The sequence below is a fragment of the Molossus molossus genome, unplaced genomic scaffold (assembly GCF_014108415.1).
Source record: "Molossus molossus isolate mMolMol1 unplaced genomic scaffold, mMolMol1.p scaffold_m16_p_1, whole genome shotgun sequence".
NCBI classification, from domain to species: domain Eukaryota; kingdom Metazoa; phylum Chordata; class Mammalia; order Chiroptera; family Molossidae; genus Molossus; species Molossus molossus.
In genome coordinates this window covers 227,498,400-227,525,903 of record NW_023425344.1, presented here as the reverse complement: position 1 = coordinate 227,525,903, position 27,504 = coordinate 227,498,400, and the positions used below count along the sequence as shown (strand labels likewise).

Below are 27,504 nucleotides of genomic sequence, written 5' to 3'. Positions count from 1 at the left end.
GTGGGCCATTGCTCTAACCGCTGAGCCAAACCGGCCAGGGCCTTAATTTTTAATATATGTGTTAATCAACCTTGAACTTCCAGTCACTTAACTGATCTCTTTTCTCCCAGTTCACCACTCGTCTCATGATTTCACTTTCCTATCAACTCTTTTCCTAACAATTCCTGAACCTATGTTACATCAATTCTACCTCTTTTGCATGCATCCTCAACTCCTTGTTTTACTGTTGGATTTTCCTATAAATTCCCAACTATAGCTCACTCCACCCATCCACTTTCTTTTGTTGAATGGTTCTGGAGAAATCACATAACATGCAATTGGTGCCACTGCTAATTTGTGTTCTGCATCCTGCCTGGGTTCTCAACATTACTTTGCCATCATTTTGTCACTGACCTCCCCCACTCACTACAGTAGCTATTTCAATTCTTCATCACTACCGGAAACCTCGTCCCTCAATAAATGACCTTGCTTTCAACTTCCCAGAGAGTGTTGAGAACAGTAAGTACAAACTCCTTCAACTTCTGCTCACACACCCACATACTAATCTTTACTGGCAGCCACCCCTCTCTCCTATCCTGCAGTTTCAGAGTGGATCTTCTCCTGTCCTAGTTAATCCTATTCTTTCTGCTCTAGATCCCATCACTTGACAGCTACTCTGTCAGTTACCTTTTCTCTCTATTGTATGTTTCATATATTTTTCACCACATTTTTTATTTTGAAAAATGCCAAGCCCACGAAAGTTGTGAGAATAGTAAATAAACACCCCTATATCCTTCATCTTCTAGGCATACCACACCATCTGTTAATGTTTTTCTACTCTCCCCTTCCATCTATCTATCTATCTATCTATCTATCTATCTATCTATCTATCTCACTATCTTCTATCATCTACCTTTCCCAAACCACTGAACAGTTACTTGAAGATATTGTGACCCTTCACACCTAAGCATTTAGCATGTATTTCCTAAGGAGAGGGACCATGATGATGACATAGGAGGTTCCTGGGATGTCCCTCCTCCCATAAATACTCAGAATGTATAGCTAAACACAGAGCAATTCCATCTGAGAGAAATGCAGAAACTAACTGAGTGACTCTTACACAATGGGTGATATGAGAAAATACCTCAAAATGGGTAGAAAAGGCTAAGATATACTCTCACCACGAACCTCATCCTCAGCCCAGCACTATACAGTTGGGAGGAAACTCCTCTCCCTGAGGGGTGAAGTGTTTAGACCACACGTCAAGAGTCCCAACTTTTAAGGCTCTCACACCAGGGATGGGTTCCCAAAACACCCAGCTCAAAGCCAACAGGCCTTGTGTCCATGACCCCACAGGACTACAGCAAAGAAGCAGTTCACAATGGGTGTGTGATTTCCTTTGATAATTAGGCAACTTTAATTTCTCACTGTACATTGCTTTGATCTCATAATTTTTTTTTTTTTTTTTTTAATAGAGTGGGAGGGAGAGAGGGAGGAAGAGAGAGAGAGAAACATCAACATGAGAGACAGACATCGACTGGTTGCCACCCACACGACCCAACCAGGGCCTGGGACAACTGCAACCAATGTATGTGCCCTTAGCAAGAACCCAACCCTCTGGTCCACAGGCCGATGCTCTGACCGTTGAGCCAAACTGGCCAGGGCTCGTAATAAGTATTTTTATTGTAGTAAAAAGCACACCACATTAAATTTACCATCTTTATCATTTTAAGGGTACAGGTTGTAGTGTGAAGTACTTTTACACTGTTGTACAACAAATCTCTTGCATTTTTTCATCTTGCAAAACTGAAATTCTATACCCACTAAACACTAATTCCCCTCCCTCTTCTCCTCTGCTCCTGCTTACCTTAGTCTCTATTTTAGCTACTTCATGAGTGGAATTATACAGTATTTGTCCTTTATGACTGGCTTATTTAATTTAGCATAATGTCCTTGAAGTTTGTGCATGTTGTAGCATAAATTTCCTTCTTTAAAAAAAAAATTGAGAGAGAGAGAGAAACATTGATTTGTTGCTCCACCCATCCATCCATGCATTCATTGGATGAATCCTGTACATGCCCTGACTGGGGACCAAATCCATAATTCTGGCACATCAGGATGACACTCTAACCAACTGAGCTACCTGGCTACGGCAGAATTTCCTTCTTTTTAAAGTCTGAATAACATCCCATTGCATGTATATATTGCATTTTCTTTATCCATTGAGCTGTCAATGGATATATGGGTTGCTTCCACCTCTTGGTTATTGTGAATAAAGCCGCAATAATCATAGGTGTGCAAATATCTCTTTGAGATCCTGCTTTGAATTCTATTGAATATATACACAGAAGTGGGATTGTCAGATTATGGTAATTCTATTTTTGACTTTTTGAGGAACCACCATACTGTTTTTCATAGTGGCTATACCATTTTACATCCCTACCAACAGCACGAGTGCTCCAATCAATAGAATGTTGGCCACATCCTCACCAACACTTGCTATTTTCTGTTCTTTTGATAGTGGCCATCCTAATGGGTGTGATGATATCTCACTGTGGTTTTGATTTGCATTTCCCTAATGATTAGTGATGTTAAACATCTTTTTATGTGCTTGTTGGCCATTTGCATTTCTTCTTCCGAGAACTGTACTTGTCTTTTGCCCATTTTTAAATCTACCCTATTCTTTTAAATATAGACATAACATAGTTAAGACCCCTGTGATGAGAATTTACATTCTTTTCAATTTTTGTTATAAACAGTGGTACAGTAGACATCCTTCTATATAATTCCTTGTACATGTGTGGCTATTTCTTTATACATTTATATCACACTGATCATGTATTTTAAAGAAAATCACCTGTGTGATATTTATAAATAACCAAAAACTAGAATTAGGCTCACAGGATATCTGCACTTTTAATTTTACTCGAACCTGCCAAATGCCATCTAAAATGGTTCTACCTATCTGCACTTTTGTCAGCACTACTTGACTTCCCATTTCCTCTCTTGTTATATGTATACTGGGAAATCTTCTAGTCAGTCACTTGTCTTAATATTTGGGGGCATTGTTTTGCACAGAAATCTATAATTTTAATATGTTCACACATCAATATTTTCTTTTATGGCTTTTATATTCATCTTCTTTGAGAATTCTATCTAAAGCTTACATACATTTTTCACGTTTTTCCTAATACTGCTATAGCTTAAAAAAAATTTAGATTTTTGACCCACTTGAAATGTATTCTTATGAAGGACATAAAGTAGAAATCTATAAAGTTTTTTTTCAAATGAATAGCCAACTTGACATTATAACAATAATTTCTAACAGTAATGAGTAACTCTTACTTGTGCCAGGTACTGTTCAATTGAATCCCATCTTATTAAGGTTGTTTTGAGGATTAAACGTTTTTCTCAAAACATTTTTAAGAGGTTGCAAGGAAGGCACTCAATGGTTATATAGTTTGCCCAATTCATATAGCTATTAACTGGTAAAATCGGGATTTTAACCCTGGTAGAATGACTCCACACTATTTGGCCTTCTAATGCAATTTCCTTTTTCTACAGACTTGAAATAGAACCTTTAAAATATACCAAACTGATATATAGATATATATATATATATATATATGGGTTTATGGACTTCCTATTGTTTCAGTGATCCATTTGTCTATTCCTACACTACCTTGTGATCACTTAAAATATTCTTATAATGTTATATGTACCCTAATTAAAATTTTAATAATTCTCTATTGACCTCAAGATCAAGTCCAAACCCTTTAGCAAGTCACATAAGGCCCCTCCCTCCCACCTCGTACCTCTAAAGTCTGTGTGGGTAAAGACAACTTCCCCTATGTTCTAGTTATAAAAAATCTTCTGGCAATTGTCTGAACAGGTGAAACACATTCATTCCATGTAATATCTGTGTCCATGCTTTTTTTCATGTTTCCTGTGCCTCATTTTCTTTACCTCATCTACTGGGAAAGCAGTAACATTACTACCTCTAGCCTTTCCTCCTTCCCTATCACAACGAAGTAGATAAAAATCATTCTGTCCTCTTACGTGCCTACTCCTTCATACTTTTAGCCTAGCATCATTATTTTACTGTATTTACTCACCTACATGTTTTTCTTTCTCACCATATTATGAGTGTCTTGAGGGCAGGACCATATCTTATTAAATATCTAATGTAACTTGAATAAGTATTTGTTGAGTAAATAATATAAAACAACCATCAAAATTGTGAGCAATCATCTGATTTATAAAAAGATGCAACAAATTTTTAAATGATACAAAATATCATTTTCAAAACAACATCAAAAAGTGAGTATAGCCCTGGTCGGTTTGGCTTAGCAGTTGGAGTGTCGGCTCACGGACCGAAGAGTTGCATGTCTGATTCTGGTCAAGGCGACATACCTCGGTCGCAGTTCAGTCCCCTACCCTTGTAGGGGTCGTGCAGGAAGCAACCAATCAATGTGTCCCTCATGTCGATGGATGTCTCTCTCTCTCTCTCTCTCACTCTCTTCCACCCTCCCTCCCTCCCACTCTATCTGAAGATAAATGGGAAAGTATCCATGAGTGATAATTAAAAAAAAAAAAGTGTTTAACCATACTCAACTTGTAACAAAGCAAATGGGTAAGTGGAGCAATGACTCAGGCTGTACCATGTCTAATAAACTGGCAACAGAGAAAGCTGGTTGAAGGAAAGCAGAGGAACTTTGTCTTTAAGTATTAGAACCGAGGGGCTCCATAATCATCTGGCATCCGCTCAATGTTGTACCTGATCAGGACAAAAAATTAACACTGGTAAGAAAGGTGGGTCTTGCACCCACCTAAAAACCCTTCCTTTACTGACTACAACACTCTCATCCCTCAGTGGGAACATTTTAAATGGATATCATAATGAGTGATTTAAAGCAAAACACTGACCATATTTTCTTTATTCTTCAAAGTTGGAAAGTTAACAACTGGGGGAGCCAGGCACTGAGTCCAGGTAAGCCCAACTCCTTAGCCCATATTATTCCCTCTATATTGTGTTCTCCCCAGGCCAGAAGGCTGGACAGTAACAGTCTGAGGACTGACACGGAAACATCCAAGAAGAATAAAGAGCAGCCTTTTTTTTTTAAAGTTTAAATTTGCTTTTAGTTTCCCAGAGGGGTGCTAATCACATGCATGAGGCTTTCAAAATAAAAATTTCTGGCCAAAATGACTGGCTTGATTTAAATTACTGCTTTATCTTTAAAGCAACACATCACTCATTTCCTTTGGTAACCATATTGTAACAATATGAATGTCTCCCTCATTCCTAAATCCTAGCTTTATCTTTTGCCCTTGTTCATGTTATTTTGTCTCATTTCTTCAAATACAACTATGTAAACATTTGATACAACAATATCTTTTAAATTCTTCTACAGGCTGACCTCATTTTTAATTGATATCAATTATATACTTTCAGTTACTTCCCCAAGAAGAAGTTCTCACCTATGGTTAGAAATATACATGATGGGAACTCCAGGGATCTTCCTGATTCTTCTTTTAAGGTCCCGGTCAACTGTGGCCACAATGTAACACTTGTGCTATAAGAGATGCACATAGAGTTTATTGAGTCTACTCAGTGATATTATAAAGGCATAATCACTGGAGAGTTTGAAGAATTAATTTATTTTCACAGTACATAGCAAAGAAAATGTTATAACAATTTGTTGAGTAGATACTATAATCTAGGAATTCATATTTATAAAACATTAATAAGTTGCCTCAGCTGAATGTAGCTGTAAGAATTTTGAGGTGGAGAAGATAGAAGAGCTAAAAGCTGCAAACCATTTTTTGTCTCATAAGTGGAAGGAACTTTCACATCTGGGGTAGACAATTTCTTGATTTTGGGAAAATGCCCAGAGGTCCTCTATGCAAAGGCAAAGTAAGTACCTTGGATTGGAGGGTAGTTTTTGCCTTTCCCAAGATAGTGAGGCCTACTCTGGGGCCTTCTAGAGGTGGAGGATGGCTACCTTCTAGGCCAAGAAGGCAGAATAGGATCTCCAGGACAAATTTGAGCCTAGCAACTCTGAAAGCAGTACCACGAAGCTGCCAGCTGGGAGCTAATTTGTGTTGTACTTTACTTCCATCATACCCAAAACTCCCACTGAGTTTTACAGTTATAGCCTGATGTCAGCTGTGCTGTGGGAAATTAAGGGAAATGCCGGCCACGCCCATGGACTGGAGTGGCTAAAGGGCTGACAATGTGGTCACCCAATGAAGATGATTATCCTCAGCGTGGAGAGGCTCTTCTAAGAGCAATCAGTAGCAGAAGTTCTTGTGGTGCTTGCTAAGAAATAAAAAACCCCACTGACTCCAGGATCCTTGTGAGATAGCACCCTGGGAAACTTAGATGTAACTGAGAAATACTTCTGTGTTAGGCATGGTAGGGAGGAACAAAATTCCTTCATGGAGAGTAAATGGAAATGGAACCTTATTTTACATTCATAGAGAGGTGAAATCTGATATAAGTTGACTCTTGAACAACACAGGTTTCAACTGATTGGGTCCACTTGTAAGTGGATTATTTTCCAACAAATACCTGTACTGTTTTTGTTCTGTGGTTGGGAGTCACAGATGTGAAGGGCAGACTGTATGCATTGATCCACACCACTTTATATAGAGGACTTGAGCATCTGCAGATTTTGGTATTCACAAGGGGTTCTGGAACCAATCCCCCATGGATAACAAGGAACAACTTAAATTTCTGGGAATAGAAAGTTATATAATAACACAGATTTTCGATGCACAGGGGGGTCAGAACCCCTAACCCTGGCGTTGTTCAAAGTTCAACTGTATTACCTATACTCATTTACTTGAACCATTTTATAGAGATTTATGACATAATCAGTAAATCACACAACTAATAAAGGTAGGTGCTAATATTTGAAACCCATATCTCCTCCCCAAGCCCATGATCTTTCCATTGTGGTTAAAGTATACATTTCCAATCCACTTTCTCAAGTAAATGAGGACACCTATGCTTCCTATGAAGGGATTCTATATATCTATATCTATATCTATATTTATCTATCTATCTATATATATATATTTGCCATTTATATTCCTAGTACTTTTCTGGCTCTGCGGTTAGAGCATCAGCCTGTGGTCCAGAGAGACTCGGGTTCAGTTCTCACTAAGGGCATGTACCTCGGTTGCAGTTTGTCCCCGGCCCTGGTTGGGTCGTACGGGAGGCAACCACTCAATGTGTCCCTTTCACGTCGATGTTTCTCTCTCTCTCTCTCTCTCTCTCCCTCCCACTCTATCTGAACAAAAAAATGGAAAAATGGCCCTGGCCGGTTTGGCTCAGCGGTTAAAGCGTCGGCCTGCGGTTCTGAGAGAGCCAGGTTCGGTTCCCGCTAAGGGCGCATACCTCGGTTGCAGTTTGTCCCTGGCTCTGGTCACTCGTGCGGGTGGCAGCCACTCGATGTGTCCCTTTCACATCGATGTCTCTCTCTCTCTCGCTCTCTCTCTGGTCCTCTCTCTCCCTCCCACTCTACCTGAACAAAAAAAAAAAATGGAAAAATGTCCTCGGGTGAGGATTTAAAAAAAAAAAAAAAAAAGGAAAAATGTCATCGGGTGAGGATTAAAAAAAAAAAAAGCACAAAGTAAACATTAAAAAATTGATGATACCTGAGTTACTCTCTGTACTAAGCAGTCATCTGCATAGGTTCCTTTGTGTGTGCATGGTAATCGTTCAAATCTTGGATCCTTGGCGATCCTATAGGGTTACAAAAGTGGATTAAGGAAAACATTCTGGCAATTGGATAACTTTCTGAGTCTCAGTAAAATAATAACATCATCTCTGTGTAGATTTTAAGGCATCCCTCTCCTCATGAAGCTTACCTTTTAACTTGAAAGACTATTTATAGAAAAGAGAATTAGTCCGGCCGGTGTGGCTCAGTGGCTGAGCGTCACCGGTTCGCTTCCTGGTCAGGACACATGCCCAGGTTATGGGCTCGATCCCCAGTAGGGGGCATGCAGGAGGCAGCCAGTTGATGTTCTCTCTCATTGATGTTTCTAGCTCTCTCTCCCTCTCCCTTCCTCTCTTTCTAACATCAATAAAAAGGAAAATAAATAAAAAAATAAATAAAAATAAAAAGAGGGCAAACATTAAATACTTAAAAAAAAGAAAAGGGAATTAAAACTATCTAACAGCTGGTGTGTCTTAGGTCATGTAATCTTCATAAAACTCTGAATTATTAATTTCACTATTCAGATGAGGTAGCAGATTCAGAGATTAATTAATTTGCTTAAAGTAACCCAGGTGGGAAAGCCAGGATTCAACACCAAATCAATTTTAACCCAACCAATTTATTTTTAGGAAGTTGTCTTATATAAATATATAAGAATGTAGGCACAAAGATGGCAACTGCAGCAGTTTATAACAGTAAAAAACTGAAGACAATCTGAATAAATCAACAAGGAGAAAATTAAACACATTTTGGTGCCTCTATCCTATTTTTTAAAAAATGAGGTAGAGTTGTATGTATCAATGTTGAAAGACATAATAATCTGTTTAATAAATAAAACAGGTCACTGAACTATCTATCATTCAATTAAGAAAACTGCCCTGGCTGGTTTGGCTCAGCGGTTAGAGCATCGACTTGTGGACCAGAGAGACCTGGGTTTGGTTCCCACTAACGGCATGTACCTTGGTTGCAGTTTGTCCCCAGCCTGGTTTGGGTTGTGTGGGTGGCAACCACTCAATGTGTCTCTCTCACATCAACGTTTTTCTCTCTTTCTCCCTCCCCCTCTATCTGAAGATAAATGTAAAAATGTCCTCAGGTGAGGATTAAAAACAAAAAAAAAGAAAAGAACACAAACTGCCCTGGCTGGTTTCCTCAGCGGTTAGAGCCTTGACCTGCGGACCAAAGTTGAGGGTTCAATTCTGGTCAAGGGCATGCACTTCAGTTGCAGTTTGGTCCCTGGCCCTGGTCGGGGTCATGCAGGAGGCAACTAATTGATGTGTCTCTCTCACATTGATGTTTCTCTCTCTCCCTCTCCCTCTCTCTCCCTCCCACTCTATCTGAAGATATATGGAAAAATATCCTCAGGTGAGGATTAAAAAAGAAAACACAAATCTCTTTCTCTAGAATTCCCATTGTTCCACATTCTCAACTATTCTTCTCACTGTCAAGCAAACTTTAATTCTTGCCAATCTGCTGGGTATAAAATGATATTTCATTGCGAATTTAAGAATTTTGCCTTTGTCTGATAGATTTGTAGTTTTTATATATTTTTAAAACCTATTTAAAAGCTCAAGTTTTATCACTGGTAACTAATATAGTAAGTTGTTTCTCTTAAAGAGACAGGCTCATTGCATTTTTGAGAAAATATTTGCTATATAGCAAAGTCTGAACAAAATCAGTGTTTGTCAGTTGTTCTTTACATAAAAATTATATTACATGAAAAAGCAACTGGTCCAGCCCACAACTCAAACAAGCACACCAAAGCTTTTCATTGAGATAACCTTCATCCTTTGGTATCAGCTGAAGTGCTTTATGTGTATTCTTCACATTATCACAAGGAACACAAATGTGTACTCCAGGGTGGAGAGTTAAATAAAGTTAACAAATTTTATTGTTTCATCAAGGACATTCTTAAATGACTCTGGGTTTTTTTGGTTTGTTTTTTAGCTGCCAGTGGGTTAAAAAACAAACAAACAAATAGCATTATTTGGGCCCATTGCCTTGATTTGTACTAAAGCACCAAACCAGCATTTCTGCCATTAGTACAAATGTCAGCACTGTGACAAAGGCAATGTCTTGGTATTATTATGAAAACAGTTTTGCAAATTCCCTGTAAAGGTCTCTGGGACTCCTAGAGGTTCATGATTATATTTTGGGAACTGCTACTCTAAATTTAAGGGTACTTTCTAGAGTAAACTCAAAACTTAGAAAGTGAATTTAAAAAAATATATTTTTTTATTGATTTTTTTAGATAGAGAAGGGAGATGGGGGGGAGAGAGAAACACTGATGAAAGAAAAACATCAACTGGCTGCCTCCTGCATGCCCCACACTGGGAATTGAGCCCACAACCTGGGCATGTGCTCTGACCAGGAATTGAATGGGTACCTCTTAGTCCATGGGACAACGCTCAACCCACTGGGCCAACAGGCTGGGCTAGAATGTGAATTCTTTTTTTTCTTCTTATCCTCACCCGAGGACATTTTTGCATTCATCTTCAGATAGAGTGAGAGGGAGAGAGGGAGGAAGAGAGAGAAACATTGATGCGAGAGAGAAACATCGACTGGCTGTCACCAACACAACCCCAACTGGGGCCAGGGACAAACTGCAACCAAGGTATGTGCCCTTAGCAGGAACTGAACCTGGGTCTCTCTGGATCATGGGCCAACACTCTAATCGCCGAGCCAAACCGGCCAGGGCTAGAATGTGAATTCTTTCACTGTGAGATTCTGAAGGAGATGTCTAGATAAACTAATAGAAAGATATTTTCCAATTGAAAATCTAGAGGCACTTGAAAGGAGGCCCATAAAACCAATATGACTAAGTAACTTAGGTCACAGTAGCCAAGACATAGAAGCAATCTAAGTGTCCTTAGACTGATGATTGGGTAAAGAAGATATGGTACATATAATGGAATACTCAGCTATAAAAATGGTGAAATATTGCCGTTTGGAACAACATGAATAGATCCTGAGAGTATCATGCTAAGCAAAATAAGACAGAAAAAAACAAAAACCATATGATTTCACTTATACTTGGGATATAAAAAAAGCAATAAACAAAACAGACACAGACAACAGTATGGTGATTACCAGAAGAGAAGAGGGTTGGGAGGAGGATAAAGAAGGAAAAGGAGGTCAAATATATGGCAATGGAAGGAGTGTAGACTTTGGGTGGTAGACACACAATGGAATATACAGATGTTGCATTATAAAGTTGTACACCTGAGGCCCAGCTGGTGTGGCTCAGTGGTTGAGCATCGACCCATGCACCAAGAGGTCGCCAGTCTGATTCCCGGTCAGGGCAAGGGCACATGCCCAGGTTGTGGGCCAAATCCCCAGTGGGGAGCATGCAGGAGGCGGACAATCAATGTTTTCTCTCACAGATGTTTCTCTCTCCCTCTCCCTTTCTCTCTCTCTCTCTCTAAGAGAAAAAAAAAAATCAATAAAGAAAAAAATAATAAAGTTGTACATCTGACACTTATATAATGTTATAACAAATGTTACCCCAATAAATTTAATTATTTAAAAAAAGGCTGCAGCTTAAAAATCTCTAGCCTTCAAATGTCTGTGTTCTTGATCATAGTTAACTAGTTTTACATTTTTATTTAATCTAATCAGCCAAGAAATCTTTGGACAGCAAACAGATGGATGAAGGTCAAAAGAATCTTCAGTATACCAATCTAAAACGAATAAATCTAGACCAACCAGCTTCTTCCTACCTTAGAGCCACTCTATACTTCTGCCCCAATTTTTCTATTTCAGCCATTACACAATCAGTTATACAAGGGATACCTGCCAGGAAAAAAAAACCCAAACATATTAGAAACAGAACTTGTGAATAAACTGACTTTACTCTCTCTGAATTATATCCTGTTGAGAATTTTAAAAAGACCAATGAGACTTCTGGAATGAAGCAAAATAAGCACACTAGAGAACAATAAGAACTAGAGGAAAATAAAATCCATATTTATAAAGAAACTAGTGATCTATTCCAACCCCATACCATATTCCATAAAGTATTTGTCATAAACATATCTGGAAAAAAAACTTAAGCTGGATCCTTGTCATTCTTTATATATTAAAATAAATTCTAGATAAAAAATAATTTAATGTGAACCAAAAGAAACCATAAAATTAACCAGAAAATGTAAACATGATCACATAAAAAACATAAAACTTCTATAAAACAAAAAGACACATGAAAGTAAAATTAAAATAAAACTGGGAAATATATTTCTACACATTTCTCAAAGGGCTAATTTCCTTAATTTACAAAGAGCTTATAATAATAGCTTAGAGTTATGTGCTATTTTCTAGACACTGTGCTAAGCACTTTACAAGGATTATCTCATTTAATCTTCTGAACAATTCCTATCAAGGATATTCTTAAATGACTCTGGCTTTTGTCTCCATTTTATAGGTGAGAAACCTGAGGCACAAAGAAATAACTAGATAGCAGATGGTGAAGGTGAGATTTGAACTGAGACTGTGGATACAGACTGGGCTCTTTTTTAAAAATATGTTTTATTGTTTGTTTTTATTGATATTTTTAGAGAGAGAGGAAGGGAGAGGGAGAGATAGAAACATGGATGAGAAAGAAACATCAACATTGATTGGCTGCCTCCTGCACACCCCATGCTGGGGGTCAAGCCCACAACCCGGGCATGTACCCTGACTGATAATCGAACCAACGACTCCTTGGTGCGTGGGTCGACACTCAACAACTGAGCCACGCCAGCCGGGCCAGACTGGGTTCTTAACTATGTCATGTTTCATTTCATAGAAGAAGACATACAAATGGCCAGTGAGCATAAAGATGCTCAATTACATTATAAGGAGCTATAAATTAAAACAATTTTATTTTCTATCTGTTAGAGTGGCAAAGATTAAACAGATGAAAATACCTAATATTGAGGAACAGGTATTTTCACACAAAGTGAGTAGGTATATAAACTCATGTAATTATTTGAGGGCAATTTTGCAATACCTATTAGAATTAAAAAAATATATGCATACCCCTTGATATTATAATATAGTTCTAAAAAATGTACCTTAAAGAAATATTTCACTTTAACCCAGACATATTCACAAAGCTCTTCACTACAGCCTTGTTTATAACAGAGTAAAAACTAGAAGATACTAACAGAAAAACATTCATGATATATGTTTTCAATATAAAAGGCAAGGAGTGCCTGGCCGGCATAGCTCAGTGGTTGAGCGTTGACCCATGTACCAAGAGGTCGCCAGTTTGATTCCCAACCAGGGCACATGCCCAGGTTGTGGGTCTGATCCCCAGTGGGGGGTATGCAGGAGGTGGCCAATCGATGTTCTCTCTCATCAATGTTTCTCTCTCTCTCTCTCTCTCCCTTCCTCTCTCTCTAAAATCAATAAAAGACAAAAAAATTAAAGAAAAAAAGGCAAGGAGAAACGGGTAAATAAAATGTGATCTATCCACACAATAGAATATTACTTGGTAATAAAAAGAAATATACCAATACATGCTTTAATAATATAGATGACTATTGAAAATGTTATGCTAAATGAAAGAGGACCAAATATTTTATGATCCCATTTTATTTTATTTATTTATTTTTTAATCTTCACCCAAAGATATTTTTCCATTGATTATTGATAGAGTGGAAGGGAGGGAGAGAAAGAGGACAGAAACATCGATGCAAGAGAGACACATTGACTAATTGCCTCCTGCATGACCCTGACCAGGGCCAGGGATTGAACCTCTAATCCAGGTTCGTGCCCTTGACTGGGACCCGAACCCATGACTCTTTGGTCTGCAGGATGATGCTCTAACCATTCAGCCAAACTAGCCAGGGCTTATGATCCCATTTTAATGAAATGTCCAGAATAGGCAAATCTATAGAGACAGAAAGCCAATTTGCAGTTACCTAGGGTAGGAGAGAAAGAGAATAGTTGGGGGATGATGGCTAAGGGATTCACAGGTTTTGTTGTTGTTAGTAATGAACAGATTGTGTGTTTTTGTTTTAATCCTCACTCGAGGACATCTTTCCATTTTTGTTTAGAGTGCGAGGAAGAGGAAGAGAGAGAGAGAGACATCGATGTGAAAGGGACACATCAAGTGGCTGCCTCCTGCACAACCCCAACCAGGGCTGGGGACAAATTGCAACTGAGGTATGTGCTCTTGACCAGAATCTAACCCGCGACTCATTGGTCCACGGGCCAAAGCTCTAACCGCTGAGTCAAACCAGCCAGGGCCGTGTTGTGTTTTTTAATAGATTTTTTAGAGAGGGAGGGAGAGAGAGAGAGAAAATTATTTGTATGAGAGCCAAACATCGATCTGCTGCCTCCCCGCTGGATTGAGCCAGAAACTGGGGCAGGTGCCCTGACCAGAATCAAACTGGCAACCCTATAGTGCAAGGACAACACCCAATAAACTGAGCCATACCGACCAGGGCAGTAATGAAGGTATTTAAAAAAAAATTTTTTTCCTTTATTGATTTTTAGAGAGAAACTAACAGGGAGAAAGAGATAGAAACATCGATGAGAGAGAACATCGATTGGCCGCCTCCTGCATGCCCCTCACCGGGAATCAGGCCCACAACTTGGGCATGTGTCCTGACTAGGAATCGAACCGGCGACCTCTTGGTGCATGGGTCGACACTCAACCACTGAGATACACTGGCCGGACATGAAGATGTTTTAAAATGGACTGAGTACACTTAAAGCCATTGAATTGTATACTTTAAGTGGCTTTATTGTATGGTATGTGAATTATAGCTCAAAAGTTAAAAAAAAAAAGCACAAACATATATAGTAAATAATATATGATCCATTTTTATTAATAGAAGAAAGAAAACTAACCTCTACCCTACAGAGATTATACATGAATTTTTAAAACTGCCCCTCTCTGAGGTAAGGCGTTACAGGAAACTTTCTTTTTTTTAATTCTATATATTTTTTCAAGTACATTAATACTTTTGAAAGCAGACAAAGTTAATAAATTTTAAACTAAAATGTAATGCCCAGAAGAAAAAGCAGTTGTAATATAGAGGTATGAAGTCAGTAAGATCAGATCATCATGGAATCAGAGGGCAATATTTACCTTAGGAGGATCAATTTCAGAGCCAAGTGAAACAAGTAAAGGGCTTGCATCTGAAGCAGGGAAGTAGGCTCAGGAAGATCACTATAAAGAAATGGAAAGTAATAGGGAAGAGGACTCACAGGCAGAAAAGAAAGCTGATGGGAAGCTAACTATTCTTCCTTCTTGGAATTTCAGATGGAAATGGAATATTCTAGGAGCTCAAAGGGGCATCTTCAAGGCAAGAAGACAAAGACCTTCCTTTAAGTATAAAGGCAAATGAAGAAAATTAAGTAAGCAGAGTTTGAAACAGTTAAATTAATCTCCTAGGTAACTGAGTTCATTCTTAAATGTTTCTTCAGCCTTTAGTTTGAGGTATAATGTTACACAAAGTGGTATTTTCCTTAATAAGCTTGTTTTTAGAAAAGGCGTTCATTATAGCTGTACTAAGGTATCCATATATAGAGAAAGCCTAACTACAGGGCTAAAGCTATCCTAAATGATCATCATCTAAATAATGGTAGAGTTATAGTGTTAGCACACAATTCACCTCCAAGGGGCCATGCTTGTACCCTTAATCCATATCATTTATAAATAGGTCACAGCATTCCTGAAAAGCTGGAGAAGCAGCTAAGACAAATATAAGAAACACCATGGGAATACAAGAATTCTACCAAGTTCAGTGTCTTCTCTCATACAGGGCCTGCCCAGTCCACTCTTACAGGTATGGTAGTGCCCCAATTTCAAACTAATCTTTATTATTTCTAAGAAATTTTTTAAAAAGTAAAGTAGTTCCATGTACATAGCTTTAATAAGAATACAGAAAGTCCTATATAAACAAATAATGGTTTCCTAAAACTTTTCCATCCCATCAATTCTGAGCCTTAAGAGATAACTATTTTACTCCATTAGCTGTTTTTCTCATTTGGTGGTTACCTTCATATGTTAATATAATAAACTTATGCAGTCACTTTTTATATTTATTAATCTTAGGCATTTAATGAATTTAGCTCTCTTATCTATCACACTCTTACACCATCTTGCTAGCTTTAATACATCAATAGACAACATTTATATTACTATCACTCTATAATGTTGTTCCTTACAGTCTTTTATTTTATTTTATTTATTTCTTTATTTTTTTTTATCCTCACCCGAAGACATTTTTTCATTTTTTGTTCAGATAGAGTGGGAGGGAGAGAGAGGAAGAGAGAGAGAAAGAGAGAGAAACATCGACGTGAAAGGGACACATTGAGTGGTTGCAACCTGCACGACCCAACCAGGGCCGGGGACAAACCACAATTGAGGCACATGCCTCTAGCGGGAACCAAACCCGGATCTCTGTGGACCGCAGGCTGACGCTCTAACCACTGAGCAAAACCGGCCAGGGCTGTATCTTTTAAATATTATAGAAGGAGGTGCAAATGTTTTCCTTTGATTCCAATGATTTATTCTTTTATTAAATTTATTTTTTCTTTATTGATTTTATAGAGAGAGGAAGGGAGAGGGAGAGATAGAAACATCGATGAGAGAGATCTTTGATTGGCTGCCTCCTACATGCCCCCACTGGGGATCAGGCTGACAACATGGGCATGTGCCCTGACTGAGAATTGAACCGGTGACCTCTTGGTGAGCGGGTCGATGCTCAACCACTGAGCCATACCGGCTGAGCAAATAATTTATTCTTTATGAAAAAGTATAATTTTCACTTGTACATTTAATTTTTTTTTTCTTTATTAGTTTTTTAAAGAGAGAAAGGGAGAGGGGGAGAGAGAGAGAGAAACGTCAATGAGAGAAAACATCGATTGCTGCCTCTGCATGCCCCACTCTGGGGATTGGGCCCACAACCTGAGCATGTGTCCTAACTGGGAATCCAATCAGCAACTTCTTGGGGCATGGTTGACACTCAACCACTGAGCCGCACCGGCCGCACTTCACTTATACATTTAACTAGATGACTGGAAAATATTATGAATGTAAATTCACTACAAAATGAAACAGATCTCACTATTAGAAAGTTATTCTCTTGTAAATGGCCTAAATTATCTTTTTCCTATTCATGATAGTGAGGGAAGATCATCTGAAGGCGGGGACATCTAAAAACACAAGGGAAATCTATCAATGGTAAACTGCATAGCTAGATATAAGTAAATAAACTACCCCAGATCCTTTGTGGTACAAATAAATACCAAACTGAATATACTAGGAATTGGTGACCATCATCACTTCTGGTTCTGTGATTGTAAATGACAATATGTCTTATTTAGCTGTTCTACAGTGGAGTAGATTGAAGTACAATGAGATATCCTCCTCAATGTAAAAGAATATATACTGAGAAATAGAATACATTTTCACTTATCCAGAATTTTATTTATTTATTTTTTTATTATTAATTTTAGAGAGAGGAAGGAAGAGAAAGAGAGAGAAATATTGATGTGAGACAGAAACAGCGATTGGCTGCTCCCATATGTGCCGACTGGGGATCAAACCCACAAACTGGATATGTGCCCTGACTGAGAAATCAACCCACCACTTTTGGTGTACAGGACAAAGCTCTAACCAACTGAGCCACACTGGCCAGGGCTCATTTATTCAGAATTGTAAAATTCAGACTTAGGAACAGAATATTTCCCTCCAACGTTCAAAATTATTGTCTATAATGATCCGAGCACACTGTTTTCTGAGTTGTGAGAGTTTAATTATTTCCAGTCATTATATTTCAATTCATTGAAAATGATCACTGTTATGGTATAAATGCCCAGCAATTAAGTTACCTAGAACTCTATTCCCCTCTTTTCACGTACTTGGATATGATTATTCTGTATAAATGTCACAGAAATGTAAAAGTATGATACTCACACTTGGCATAGAGACAGTCCATCATTGACTGCACTAAGTCCAGTTTGGCCTTAATGGAAAAGTTGATAAAGTTGGTATCAACCAGGATGTGGTAAGGTGGGCCCAGCTGTGTGTTATATTGGAAGAATAAGCAGGAGGGGTGTTGGGGGCTGAAAGAAAAAAAAACAAAACACAAAGTAATACATACATTGATATTTTGGTGTCAACAAAAACAAGTGTCTACTTGGAATAGTTTGTTATATATTAAGCTCCTTTTTCCTTTTTCTTGGAAATAAATCCTGTAATGATTCACCCATTACCACTCTAAGGCAAATGAGAAAAATAAGCAATGTGATCCAGTTTCATAAAGTTAAATGTATTTGCCCAGCTGATGTGGCTCAGTGGTTGAGCATCGACCCATGCACCAAGAGGTTGCTGGTTTGATTTCCGGTCAGTGCACATGCCCAGGTTGTGGGGCAAATCCCCAGTAGGAGAGGGATGTAGGAGGCAGCCAATCGATGTTCTCTCTCATTGATGTTTCTATCTCTCTCCCTCTCCCTTCCTCTGTCTCTCAAAAATCAATAAAGAAGCCCTGGCCGGTTTGGCTCAGCGGTTGGAGCGTCGGCCTGCGGTACAGAGAGACCCGGGTTCGGTTCCCACTAAGGGCACGTACTTCGGTTGCAGTTTGTCCCCGGCCCTGGTTGGTCGTGCGGGTGGCAGCCACTCGATGTGTCCCTTCACATCAATGTTTCTCTCTCTCTCTCTCTTCCTCTCTCTCCCTCCTGCTCTATCTGAACAAAAAATGGAAAAATGTCCTCGGGCGAGGGAAAAAAAAAAAAAAAATCAATAAAGAAAAAAAATATATTTACTTAAAAGGAATAACCTTTATTCTGAAAATATGGCCTTACTATTTTTTTGATGATACACCCTCTCTTTTATGAAATGCCGGTGTGTTAAACAACAGCAATTATTTATTTTTCTTTATTGATTTTAGAGAGAGAGGAAGGGAGAGGGAGAGAGAGATAGAAACATTGATGAGAGAGAATATCGACTGGCTGTCTCCTGCATGCCCCCCACTGGGGCTTGGCCCACAACCTGGGTATGTGCCTTGACCAGGAATCGAACTGGCGACCTCTTGGTGCATGGGTTAATGCACAACCACTGAGCCACACTGCTGGGCAGCAATTATTACTTTTGACATATTCTTGTCAAAGAAAACAATTAATGATACTAGATTTAATCCTCAGAGTTTTAGGAAAAATTTTACTGCAACATAAAATCCAAAAACCTTAGAACCACTGGAGCTGGTATATGCTCATCAGTATCACTTTCATTTGCATAGTTGCGCTGGAATTTGAAATGACTGAGCAAATCAGTTCAGGAAAGCTTGGATTTCTAAGGGGTCTATTGTTTTGGGATGTTTTAAAGGAAAACTTGAAAATGTTGATTACTCACACTTCTCTTTCTTTGAGTGCACTGGGATCTTTCTTTTCTTTCTTTTTAGGTTTTAGTCTATCCTTTTCTTTACTAGGAGAAAAAATTAAATGCAGAAGAGAAGAAAAAACAATAGCAGTCATAATCTCATTCAAAATCTAAAGTTTCTCTTTGTCTTCAGAGAAAATCATACTTTGTGACTTCTTTACACTAATATAAACATACATTTTTTTACATTAATATATACATATTTTTAGCACAAACAACTGTGTGGGAAGTAGCCCAAAATTAATATAATTTTAAAATCCCTAGCCAATAACTCATAAAAATTGTTAACGGATAAATACATGTTGATTATACTACCATTTCTTTCTTAGAAGCTTTTATCAAGGATCATAATCCACATCCAAGCAGTGAGTAAAAAGGCTGTCCTTTATCTTGTGAGGACTCAGATGCTTCAGAAGCAGGGAGAGAGGAGGAACCCCCATATACCTTTCATAAAGGGCTAAAATGTAACAATACATATATAAAATGTTACCTTTAACTAGAAATGAAATATCATTACTGAGCAGATTTTCTAAAAATTACATAATAAATACATACTAAAGGCTGGAAATACTATTTAAAAACTGTGAAGGCTCTAACAACTATTCCTTTGTATTAAGGCTCTTAAACACAATGGAGACCAGCCTTTATTTAATAATTGTGTCCATTCTTCACTGAAGCAGCAAAGCTTTTTACGTTCTCTCTCTCTTTTTTTATCCTCACCCGAGGACATTTTTTCCATTTTTTGTTCAGGTAGAGTGGGAAGGAGAGAGAGAGAGAGAGAAACATCGATGTGAAAGGAACACATCGAGTGGCTGCCACCCGCATGACCGACCAGGGCCAGGGACAAACTGCAACCAAGGTATGTTCCCTTAGCGGTAACGGAACCCGGGTCTCTCTGGACCGCAGGCCGATGCTCTAACTGCTGAGCCAAACCGGCCAGGGCTTTACGTTCTCTTTATAATAGGGAATAATGTCATTCCACTCGCTTCTTCCACAGTCATCTGAATTCTTATGAGATTTATAAAATGGAGCCATCTAGGTGTTTCCCATTCTTTCAAAAATATTTGAGTGTTGCCATGGCCAGTTTGGCTCAACGATTAGAGTGCGGGCCTGTAGACCAGAGAGTCCCGGGTTCGGTTCCCACTAAGAGCACGTACCTCAGTTGCAGTTTGTCCCTGGCCCTGATTGGGGCCGTGTGGGTGGCAACCACTGGATGTGTCTCTCTCACGTTGATGTTTCTCTCTCTGTTCCTCCCTCTCTCCCTCCCGCTCTATCTGAAAATAAATGAAAAAAATGTCCTCAGGTGAGGATTAAAAAAAAAATTTGAGTGCCAGGTGCTGGAAGACACAAGACAGACATGATCTCTGACCTCACCTTCCTTCAACAATTATATTTTCCCTGTGCAATGTAGTAGTCTAATGACAAGAATATAAAGATAATCCTACACACTTCACAGAACTGTTAGGAGGCTTAAATGTGATATGGCAGCTAAAGTATATAAAAATGGTGGAACAAAGCAGAACACTTAGACGGTTAATTCCCATCCCATTCACCAGTGTACACGTTCAGCAGCTATGTGGCTGTTACACACTTGACTACTAACTAGTGTAATAGGTACACATACAATGTTTGTCGTACAATTTATGCTTTATAAATTCTAGACACAATGTTAAAAGTGAACACAAAAATAACAACAAAAGTTTTAGCTACTTATCCCTTGTGACTCCTATATCTATGAACCCAGTTGACTCCAGACACTCACAGCCTCTGATCTCTGAGACTAAGCATTCGCTTCATGGTCGCATACTTCCTTGTTTTCTTTTGTTTCCCCTTGAAATAGAAATTTTACAGTTAAAAGAGTCGGAAATACATGGCATGTTCTTGAGTTCCTTCTTTTTTATTGTTGATTCTCTTCCCTTCTTCCCTCAAAACCCAACTCCTCCGATCCTCTCTGCCCCAACCCGGCCCTCTCCCTACTCGCTAGAGCATAACAGGCACCGCTCGGAGCGGTATAAGAGCTAAGATTAGAATGAAAATAAGCAAGGGGAATGTGGAGGAAGTTTGGCCAGGGTCTGACTCTGAATCTTCGCTCAAAGGTGGTCTGACAGTGTCCCTTCTCAACCCTCCTCTCTCACCATGTCCACGCCGCACTCAAGTTTCTTTCGGAATCACCACTGGCGCGACACTTTTACGTCAGCCATATACTGCTTCCGGCAACGGATAGCCCGGAAGCGGAAGCCGCTTTGGAAAACGGAAAAGCCCGAAGCCGGTTCCCAGCCTCGGCGAAGATCTGTACTTGGATCTCTTGTGGGGAGGATCGAGGGCCGGTCCTCTGCCGGGAGTTGCTGCCGCCTGTCAGGGCAGCAGAGCTGGGACGTCGTCGCGCTGCACCCTCCAGCTCTGGTAACGTCTCTCTCCTCCACTACTCCCGCACGGGGCAGAGCCCAGAGGACCTTCCTGCACCAGAGTTCCAGAGAGAGGGAGGACAGGGTGTGTGTGTCGTGGGGGGGATTCTGGGTTGTCCAGTAGTTTTGGGAAACACAGGTCTCTATCGTGCAACTCAGGCTCTGGTTGCCAAATGTTTCTCCCCGCCGGCGTGATGCTTTGTGCAGCAGGGTGGACGATTGTCAAGATTCTTCCCAAGTAAATACCGTGCATTCCTCTCTGTGGAGAGAGGGATGAAGAAGCAGCGTTTGAGGGACTTCTTTAGAATATCTCTAGGAAATCGGGGTATGATCTTGTATGTGTTACTAGTTATCAAGTCAGGAAAATGGTGGGAAATAGGGAACATTTATTGTGAAGCCTTGGTGTGTAATCCTTAGTGGAAAAGGGAGAGTTTTAGAGAACAAGAAGGGAAAGATAACTCATTTTTTGAGTGCCTACTATGTACTTCAGTGGTTCTTAACCTTTTGGAGATCACATACTCCTTGAAAGTTTATGGAAAGCCAGGGACGATTCTTGTATAATAGGTACACATACAATGTTTGTCGTACAATTTATGGGACTCATGGACTCTGAAGTCCAACCATAGACCCTCTAGGTATCTATGAACTATTTTGTATACTGTACTTGGTACTTTGATTATATTCTTTGACCTTCACAATAACTTAAATATCCTAACTTTACATACGGGGAAGGTGAGGTTCAGACTTTATTCAGGGGTTTGTTTGAGTCTGTTTGAATCCAGAGCCTGTAGTATTTTTCTTATTGCACAAAGCTATCCTAGTGTTTAAGATCCAAAAAGGTTTTTGGGTTAAAAAGAAAAGAAAGAAAAAAAGCGGACCGTTGCATGACCCTTACTGTGAAACGTAGTGTATTGGTTAACATGAACTTTGGAGTCTGACTGATAGGGCTAAAATCCATGCTCTGCTTCTTACTAGCTGTATGACATTGGGTGTGTTAATCTGTGCCTCAGTTTCTTCATCTGTAAAATGGAAGTCATCATAATAGTACCTGTCTTACAGGGATGTTATTAGGACCAAATGAGTTAAAATGTGAAGTCCCTAGAACTGTGCTCCCATCACAAGTAAACCCTGTTAAAGTGTTTTCTATTATTGTCATTTTGTCTTCCAACATAGAATATGTGGTAGTGTTGGAATTTTATGTCAGTTGTTTTAGTTTAGATTTTTTGTTGTTAATTCTCATCTGAGGATCTTTTTCTATTGATTTTTAGAGAGGGTGGAATGGGGAGAGATAGAGAAACATCGATGTGAGAGGGGAACATCAACTAGTTGTCTCCCACACGATCCCAACTGGCGCAGGGGGATCGAACCTGCAACCCAGGCACATGCCTTTGACTGGAATTGAACCCGAGTCCCTTCAGTCCGCAGGCTGATGCTCTAACTGCTGAGCAAAACCAGCCAGGGCATGTCAGTTGTATTTTAATATAGTTGCTCTATTTTGGAACTTGAATGTGTTGCTAACCTAAAGAACCTTATTAAGTTTTCAGTTCTTAAAAAGCCCAAATGAAGGGTGATTTCTCATGGTGATTTGAGTATAGACAGTTTTCGTCCTGCTGCTTTTTTTCTTTTAGACATGCATACATTTATATAGCTTTGCAGTTCACATGTTGTAGGCTCTGAATTTTTGATGTTGAAATAGTTTTATTACTGAACTATCTAAAGATACTGTATGTGCCTCCTCCTGCAGTCACTGGTAGTTCCTAATCTTTCAGAACAGCTTGTCAGCCAAACTGTCATTCATAGGTAGAGCTGACAGTGACCACTTTTTTTTTTTTTTATCCTCACCCGAGGACATTTTTCCATTTTTTGTTCAGGTAGAGTGGGAGGGAGAGAGAGGAAGAGAGAGAGAGAGAGAGAGAAACATCGACGTGAAAGGGACACATCGAGTGGCTGCCACCCGCACAACCGACCAGGGCCGGAGACAAACTGCAACCGAGGTACGCGCCCTTAGCGGGAACCGAACCCGGGTCTCTCCAGACCGCAGGCCGATGCTCTAACCGCTGAGCCAAACCGGCCAGGGCAGTGACCACTTTTTTGATACATTAAAACTTCTTGATTATTAGGCAATAAGCTTTTTAAGTAAACATGATCAGTTTATTTTTTTAAACATCTGGAGACTGATTAGTATATATAGATTTAGAGAGAAAATTGCACATAATTAAGTAGTAATTTACACTTAAATTCGGGCATTGAAAAACACTGTCCTGATAATGTGTACTCTGAATTTTGGAATACATGAACAATTCTGAGAATTTTCTGATTTTCTTGATAGGGAGCTAAATTAGTATAGGAACACCATGGGGGATGAGAACATACTTAGAGAAATAGGTTTTTCTTGCATTGTACCTTTATTGCAATCTGAGATTCTTATGGTCTAAGATTAAAGTACTCAGATGCTCTAGAGCAGCAGTTCTCAACCTGTGGGTCGCAACAACTTTAGGGGGGTCAAAGGACCCTTTCACAGGGGTTGCCTAGGACATAACAGTAGCAAAATTACAGTTATGAAGTAGCAAGGAAAATAATTTTATGGTTGGGGGTCACCACAACATGAGGAACTGTATTAAAGGGTCACGGCAGCATTAGGAAGGTTGAGAACCACTGCTCTAGAGCATGTTTTGATGGTGATGAGAGAGGGAAGAGAGATGGTGTTGCTTTGTGTTGGGTGGGAGCAGAAGGTAATTACTTTTTTTGGTTTGTTTGTTAATCCTCACCAGAGGATTGCCATTGAGTTTTTGGAGAGAGTGGAGTGGGGGTGGGGGGTAGGAGGGCTGTGAGATGTGAGAGGGACACATGATTGGTTGCCTCCTGCACACGCCCTGACTGGGGCTGGGGATTGATTCTGCAACCCAGGTAGGTGCCATTGACCGGGAATCAAACTCACAGACCCTTGGATGTGCAGGCCAATGCTCTAACCACTGACCTATGCCGGCCAGGGCAGAAAGTAATTATTTTTTATTGCATAACTGTGAAAAATAAATGAATTTAGCCCTTCTCAGCAGTTAAGGAAGTCATTTTGTATTTTTTGCAGTCTTGAAGAGAAAAAAAGTTGCTTAAGGCATTCATTCCACAGTTTAAACTCATTACTGGGCTTCAACTTCATCCCATTTGCTAATTGGTCTAACTTATTCATTTAAGTTAATAACACATTTATTTATAAAATTATAGATGGTGAAAGGTTCCGTAAGGAACATCTTGTAATTCAGTGTTAGAAAGTTAAAGGTACCCCTAGCCGGTTTGGCTCAGTGGTTAGAGCGTCAGCCTGCGGTCCAGAGAGACCCGGGTTCAGTTCCCGCTAAGGGTGCATGCCTTGGTTGCAGTTTGTCCCTGGCCCTGGTTGGGTCATGCGGGTGGCAGCCACTCGATGTGTCCCTTTCATGTCGATGTTTCTCCCTCTCTCTCTCTTATTCTTTCTCCCTCCCACTGTATCTGAACCAAAAAAATAAAATAAAGTTAAAGGTAGATTCATTTTTGTGGGCATCAAGGGGGAGAAATTAATTCACAGATATGTCTTCATTTTCAAGTTATTGTTTTTAAAGTTATTTTTATCTCATGTGACCTGAGGTTTTTTTTCCTCAACAAATATTAGTTTCACTTAATTATTTTCTAGTTACCTTGACTGCCTCCTAAATGTGGTAGCATGATATCAGCCTGCTGTGCTCCCAAGGTGTTGATTTTGAATTGGTTTGTAAGGTTGCCTCAGAGGTACATCACTGTTGAATATTCATTTTTTCAGAAGGCATTTATTGAGGGCTTGTTCTGCCCCAGGAAATGTGCTAGTTACTCTTTAATAGCTTAGGCCTGTATTGGAGAAAAATTTGTGAACAGATAAATTATGGTAGGTAGTTGACAGAGGTATGCGAATTAAAATATTTCAAAGGATTTATTCTACCTGTTAATCTTTCTGGAAGTGATCCAGGTCAGAGTACTGTTATAATATTTACTTACTATTATGACATACCATGTAACAGATCAAATTGTGTGACCTTAATGGATTCTAGTACTATATCATTTTACCTTCTAAATGACTTTAGCCATTAAATAGCTAAGGTTTAAATTTCAGTTATCTTTCTTTAGCTTATTTTTCTTTGAAGGGTTTATGAATGTTTAGCCTTCACTGATAATCTTTTATATAGTTGTTTTCAAACTTGCGGTTGTTTAACCTTACTGTATTTTGTGTAGTGTGTGTGTGTGTGTGTGTGTGTATGCCCACACACTTTGGGCACACACATGCCTGAGGCCTTGATGTGCTGTTATATCACCATGATGTTTTCCTGGTGGGACTTTCAAAGCCTGTTCTGCAAATTATGGTTTAATGGAGAGAAAAGAGCATTTATTTACTTACTAGAAAGCAAACAGTCATGGTAGATATGTTTTGTCACTTAGCTTGAATTGAACAGTACCATATGATTTTAATACGGATTTTTTGTTACCTTGAGTAGTTGAGGAATGTGCACCATGTTTTTCAGAACTTGTAGCAGAGGCATTCATTTTTGTGCAGTTTGTTTGTTGGTGTTGAGATGTTAATGGTCAGCATTTGTTTACTGTATTTTCTATTCATTATCCTTTTAAAGGCCAGAGATAAGGTAAAGGTAATCTAATAATCTATAACATACATTTTCATTAGCCTTGCTTTTATCCAGAGATCCAGCCCAGGTTATTATTATTACTATTTTTTAAATCTTCACCTGAGGATATTTTTCCATTTATCTTCAGACAGAGTGTGAGGGAGGGAGGGAGGGAGGGAGTAAGAGAGAGAAAAAAGAGAGAGAGAGAGATCTATTGCTTGCTCCTGCATGACCTCGGCCAGGGCCAGTACTGAACTGCAACCAAGCCACATGCCCTTGATCATATTTGAACCCGTGACTCTTTGGTTCGTGAGTTGATGCTCTAACCGCTGAGCCAAACCGGCCAGGACCATCTCAGGTTATTTTAACCCCTATCTTGTCCACTTAGGAAAGTTCAATTTCAAGGTACCCTGGTATATGTGGTGAAGCTATTAGAGAAAACAGTTAAAACCTCCCAATTGTGGTAAAGCTTTTCATGTCTTGCTGAAGAAGAAAACCCAGCCAGGCTGCATAAAATGGTTTATAGAAAGGAACTGACAAGGATTCGAAAAAAAATTCAATCAAGCATTATCTGAATTGGGGCACCGACTAGGAATGCATGATCAGAATCCTAAAGGGGAGTGAGAATATAAAGTGGGGAACCATATGTAATTTTTTAAAGCAGATTTTATTTTGGAGTAATTTTAGATTTATAGAAAAGTTGCAAAGATAGTACAGTGTTCCTGTATACCTTTCACCCAGCTTCCCCTATTGTTAATGTCTTACATAACCGTGGTACATTTGTCACATCTAAGAAAGTAACATTGGTACAATACTATTAACTGAACTACAGATTTTTTTTGGATTTTCCACTAATATCATTTTTCTCTTCCAGGATCCAAATCCAGGATACCAGATTGCATTTAAACCATGTGTAATTTTGATAAATATGTTGAGATTTCTAATGAGTTATTTCTGTGCCATGTATGTTGTCCAGTAATCTCTTCTGACCAGTGCTGAAGAGGGAGAAAGTCATTAACCATGAGAATAAACAATACTAGGTAGTATTGCATAGGTAGTATTTTGCACCTCTTGATTTCCAAAGCACTGTTAAGTCAGTGAAAGAGTTGGCTTTGCTCCCTGGAGGGTGGTGTGAAGTTTTCTGAGAAGCTAAGAGCTGATTGTGATTGAGGGGCTCCACTAGCACTGTGTGCTTACCTCATAGATTTTACTGCATGGCGCTATCATGTTATTTTCTTGTCTGCTATACTAACCTGTATGTTTCTACGGGGTCAGGGACTAGCTTACTCATTTTGGAACCCTCATGGTCAACATATTGTTTGGCATATAGTTCTTAATACACATTTGGAGAAATGAACACATTCTTGTTTGGTAACATTGATTATTAGGTCAACAGAAGTTTT

General features: G+C 39.2%; 2 protein-coding genes across 6 annotated transcripts in view; one reads left to right on the top strand and one right to left on the bottom strand.

Moving 5' to 3' along the window:
- Nucleotides 1-1,624: 1,624 nt before the first annotated feature.
- FCF1 (FCF1 rRNA-processing protein) lies at nt 1,625-21,254 on the bottom strand. 3 transcript variants are annotated; one of them, XR_004957314.1, is made up of 9 exons: nt 21,210-21,254; nt 20,837-20,904; nt 19,048-19,119; nt 17,614-17,762; nt 11,420-11,492; nt 7,642-7,729; nt 5,458-5,552; nt 4,595-4,756; nt 1,625-1,967 (listed from the first exon to the last, which is right to left on the bottom strand). XR_004957314.1 is itself a non-coding variant. In XM_036246362.1 (8 exons), the coding sequence occupies exons 1-8, from the start codon at nt 21,210-21,212 to the stop codon at nt 4,708-4,710; spliced, it is 597 nt and encodes a 198-aa protein (XP_036102255.1). In that variant the 5' UTR covers nt 21,213-21,254; the 3' UTR covers nt 4,545-4,707. The 3 variants fall into 3 exon arrangements, 2 of the variants coding, with proteins under 2 accessions (XP_036102255.1, XP_036102264.1); XM_036246362.1 differs by lacking the exon at nt 1,625-1,967 and having other exon boundaries at nt 4,545-4,756; XM_036246371.1 differs by lacking the exons at nt 1,625-1,967; nt 21,210-21,254 and having other exon boundaries at nt 4,643-4,756; nt 20,837-20,908.
- Nucleotides 21,255-21,320: 66 nt separating this feature from the next.
- AREL1 (apoptosis resistant E3 ubiquitin protein ligase 1) overlaps nt 21,321-27,504 on the top strand; it is a 41,829-nt gene continuing 35,645 nt past the window's right edge. For all 3 annotated transcript variants that reach the window (XM_036262852.1, XM_036262843.1, XM_036262861.1), the window contains exon 1: nt 21,321-21,477. The gene's annotated coding sequence lies outside the window, so the exon portion shown is untranslated. The remainder of the gene's footprint in view (nt 21,478-27,504) is intronic.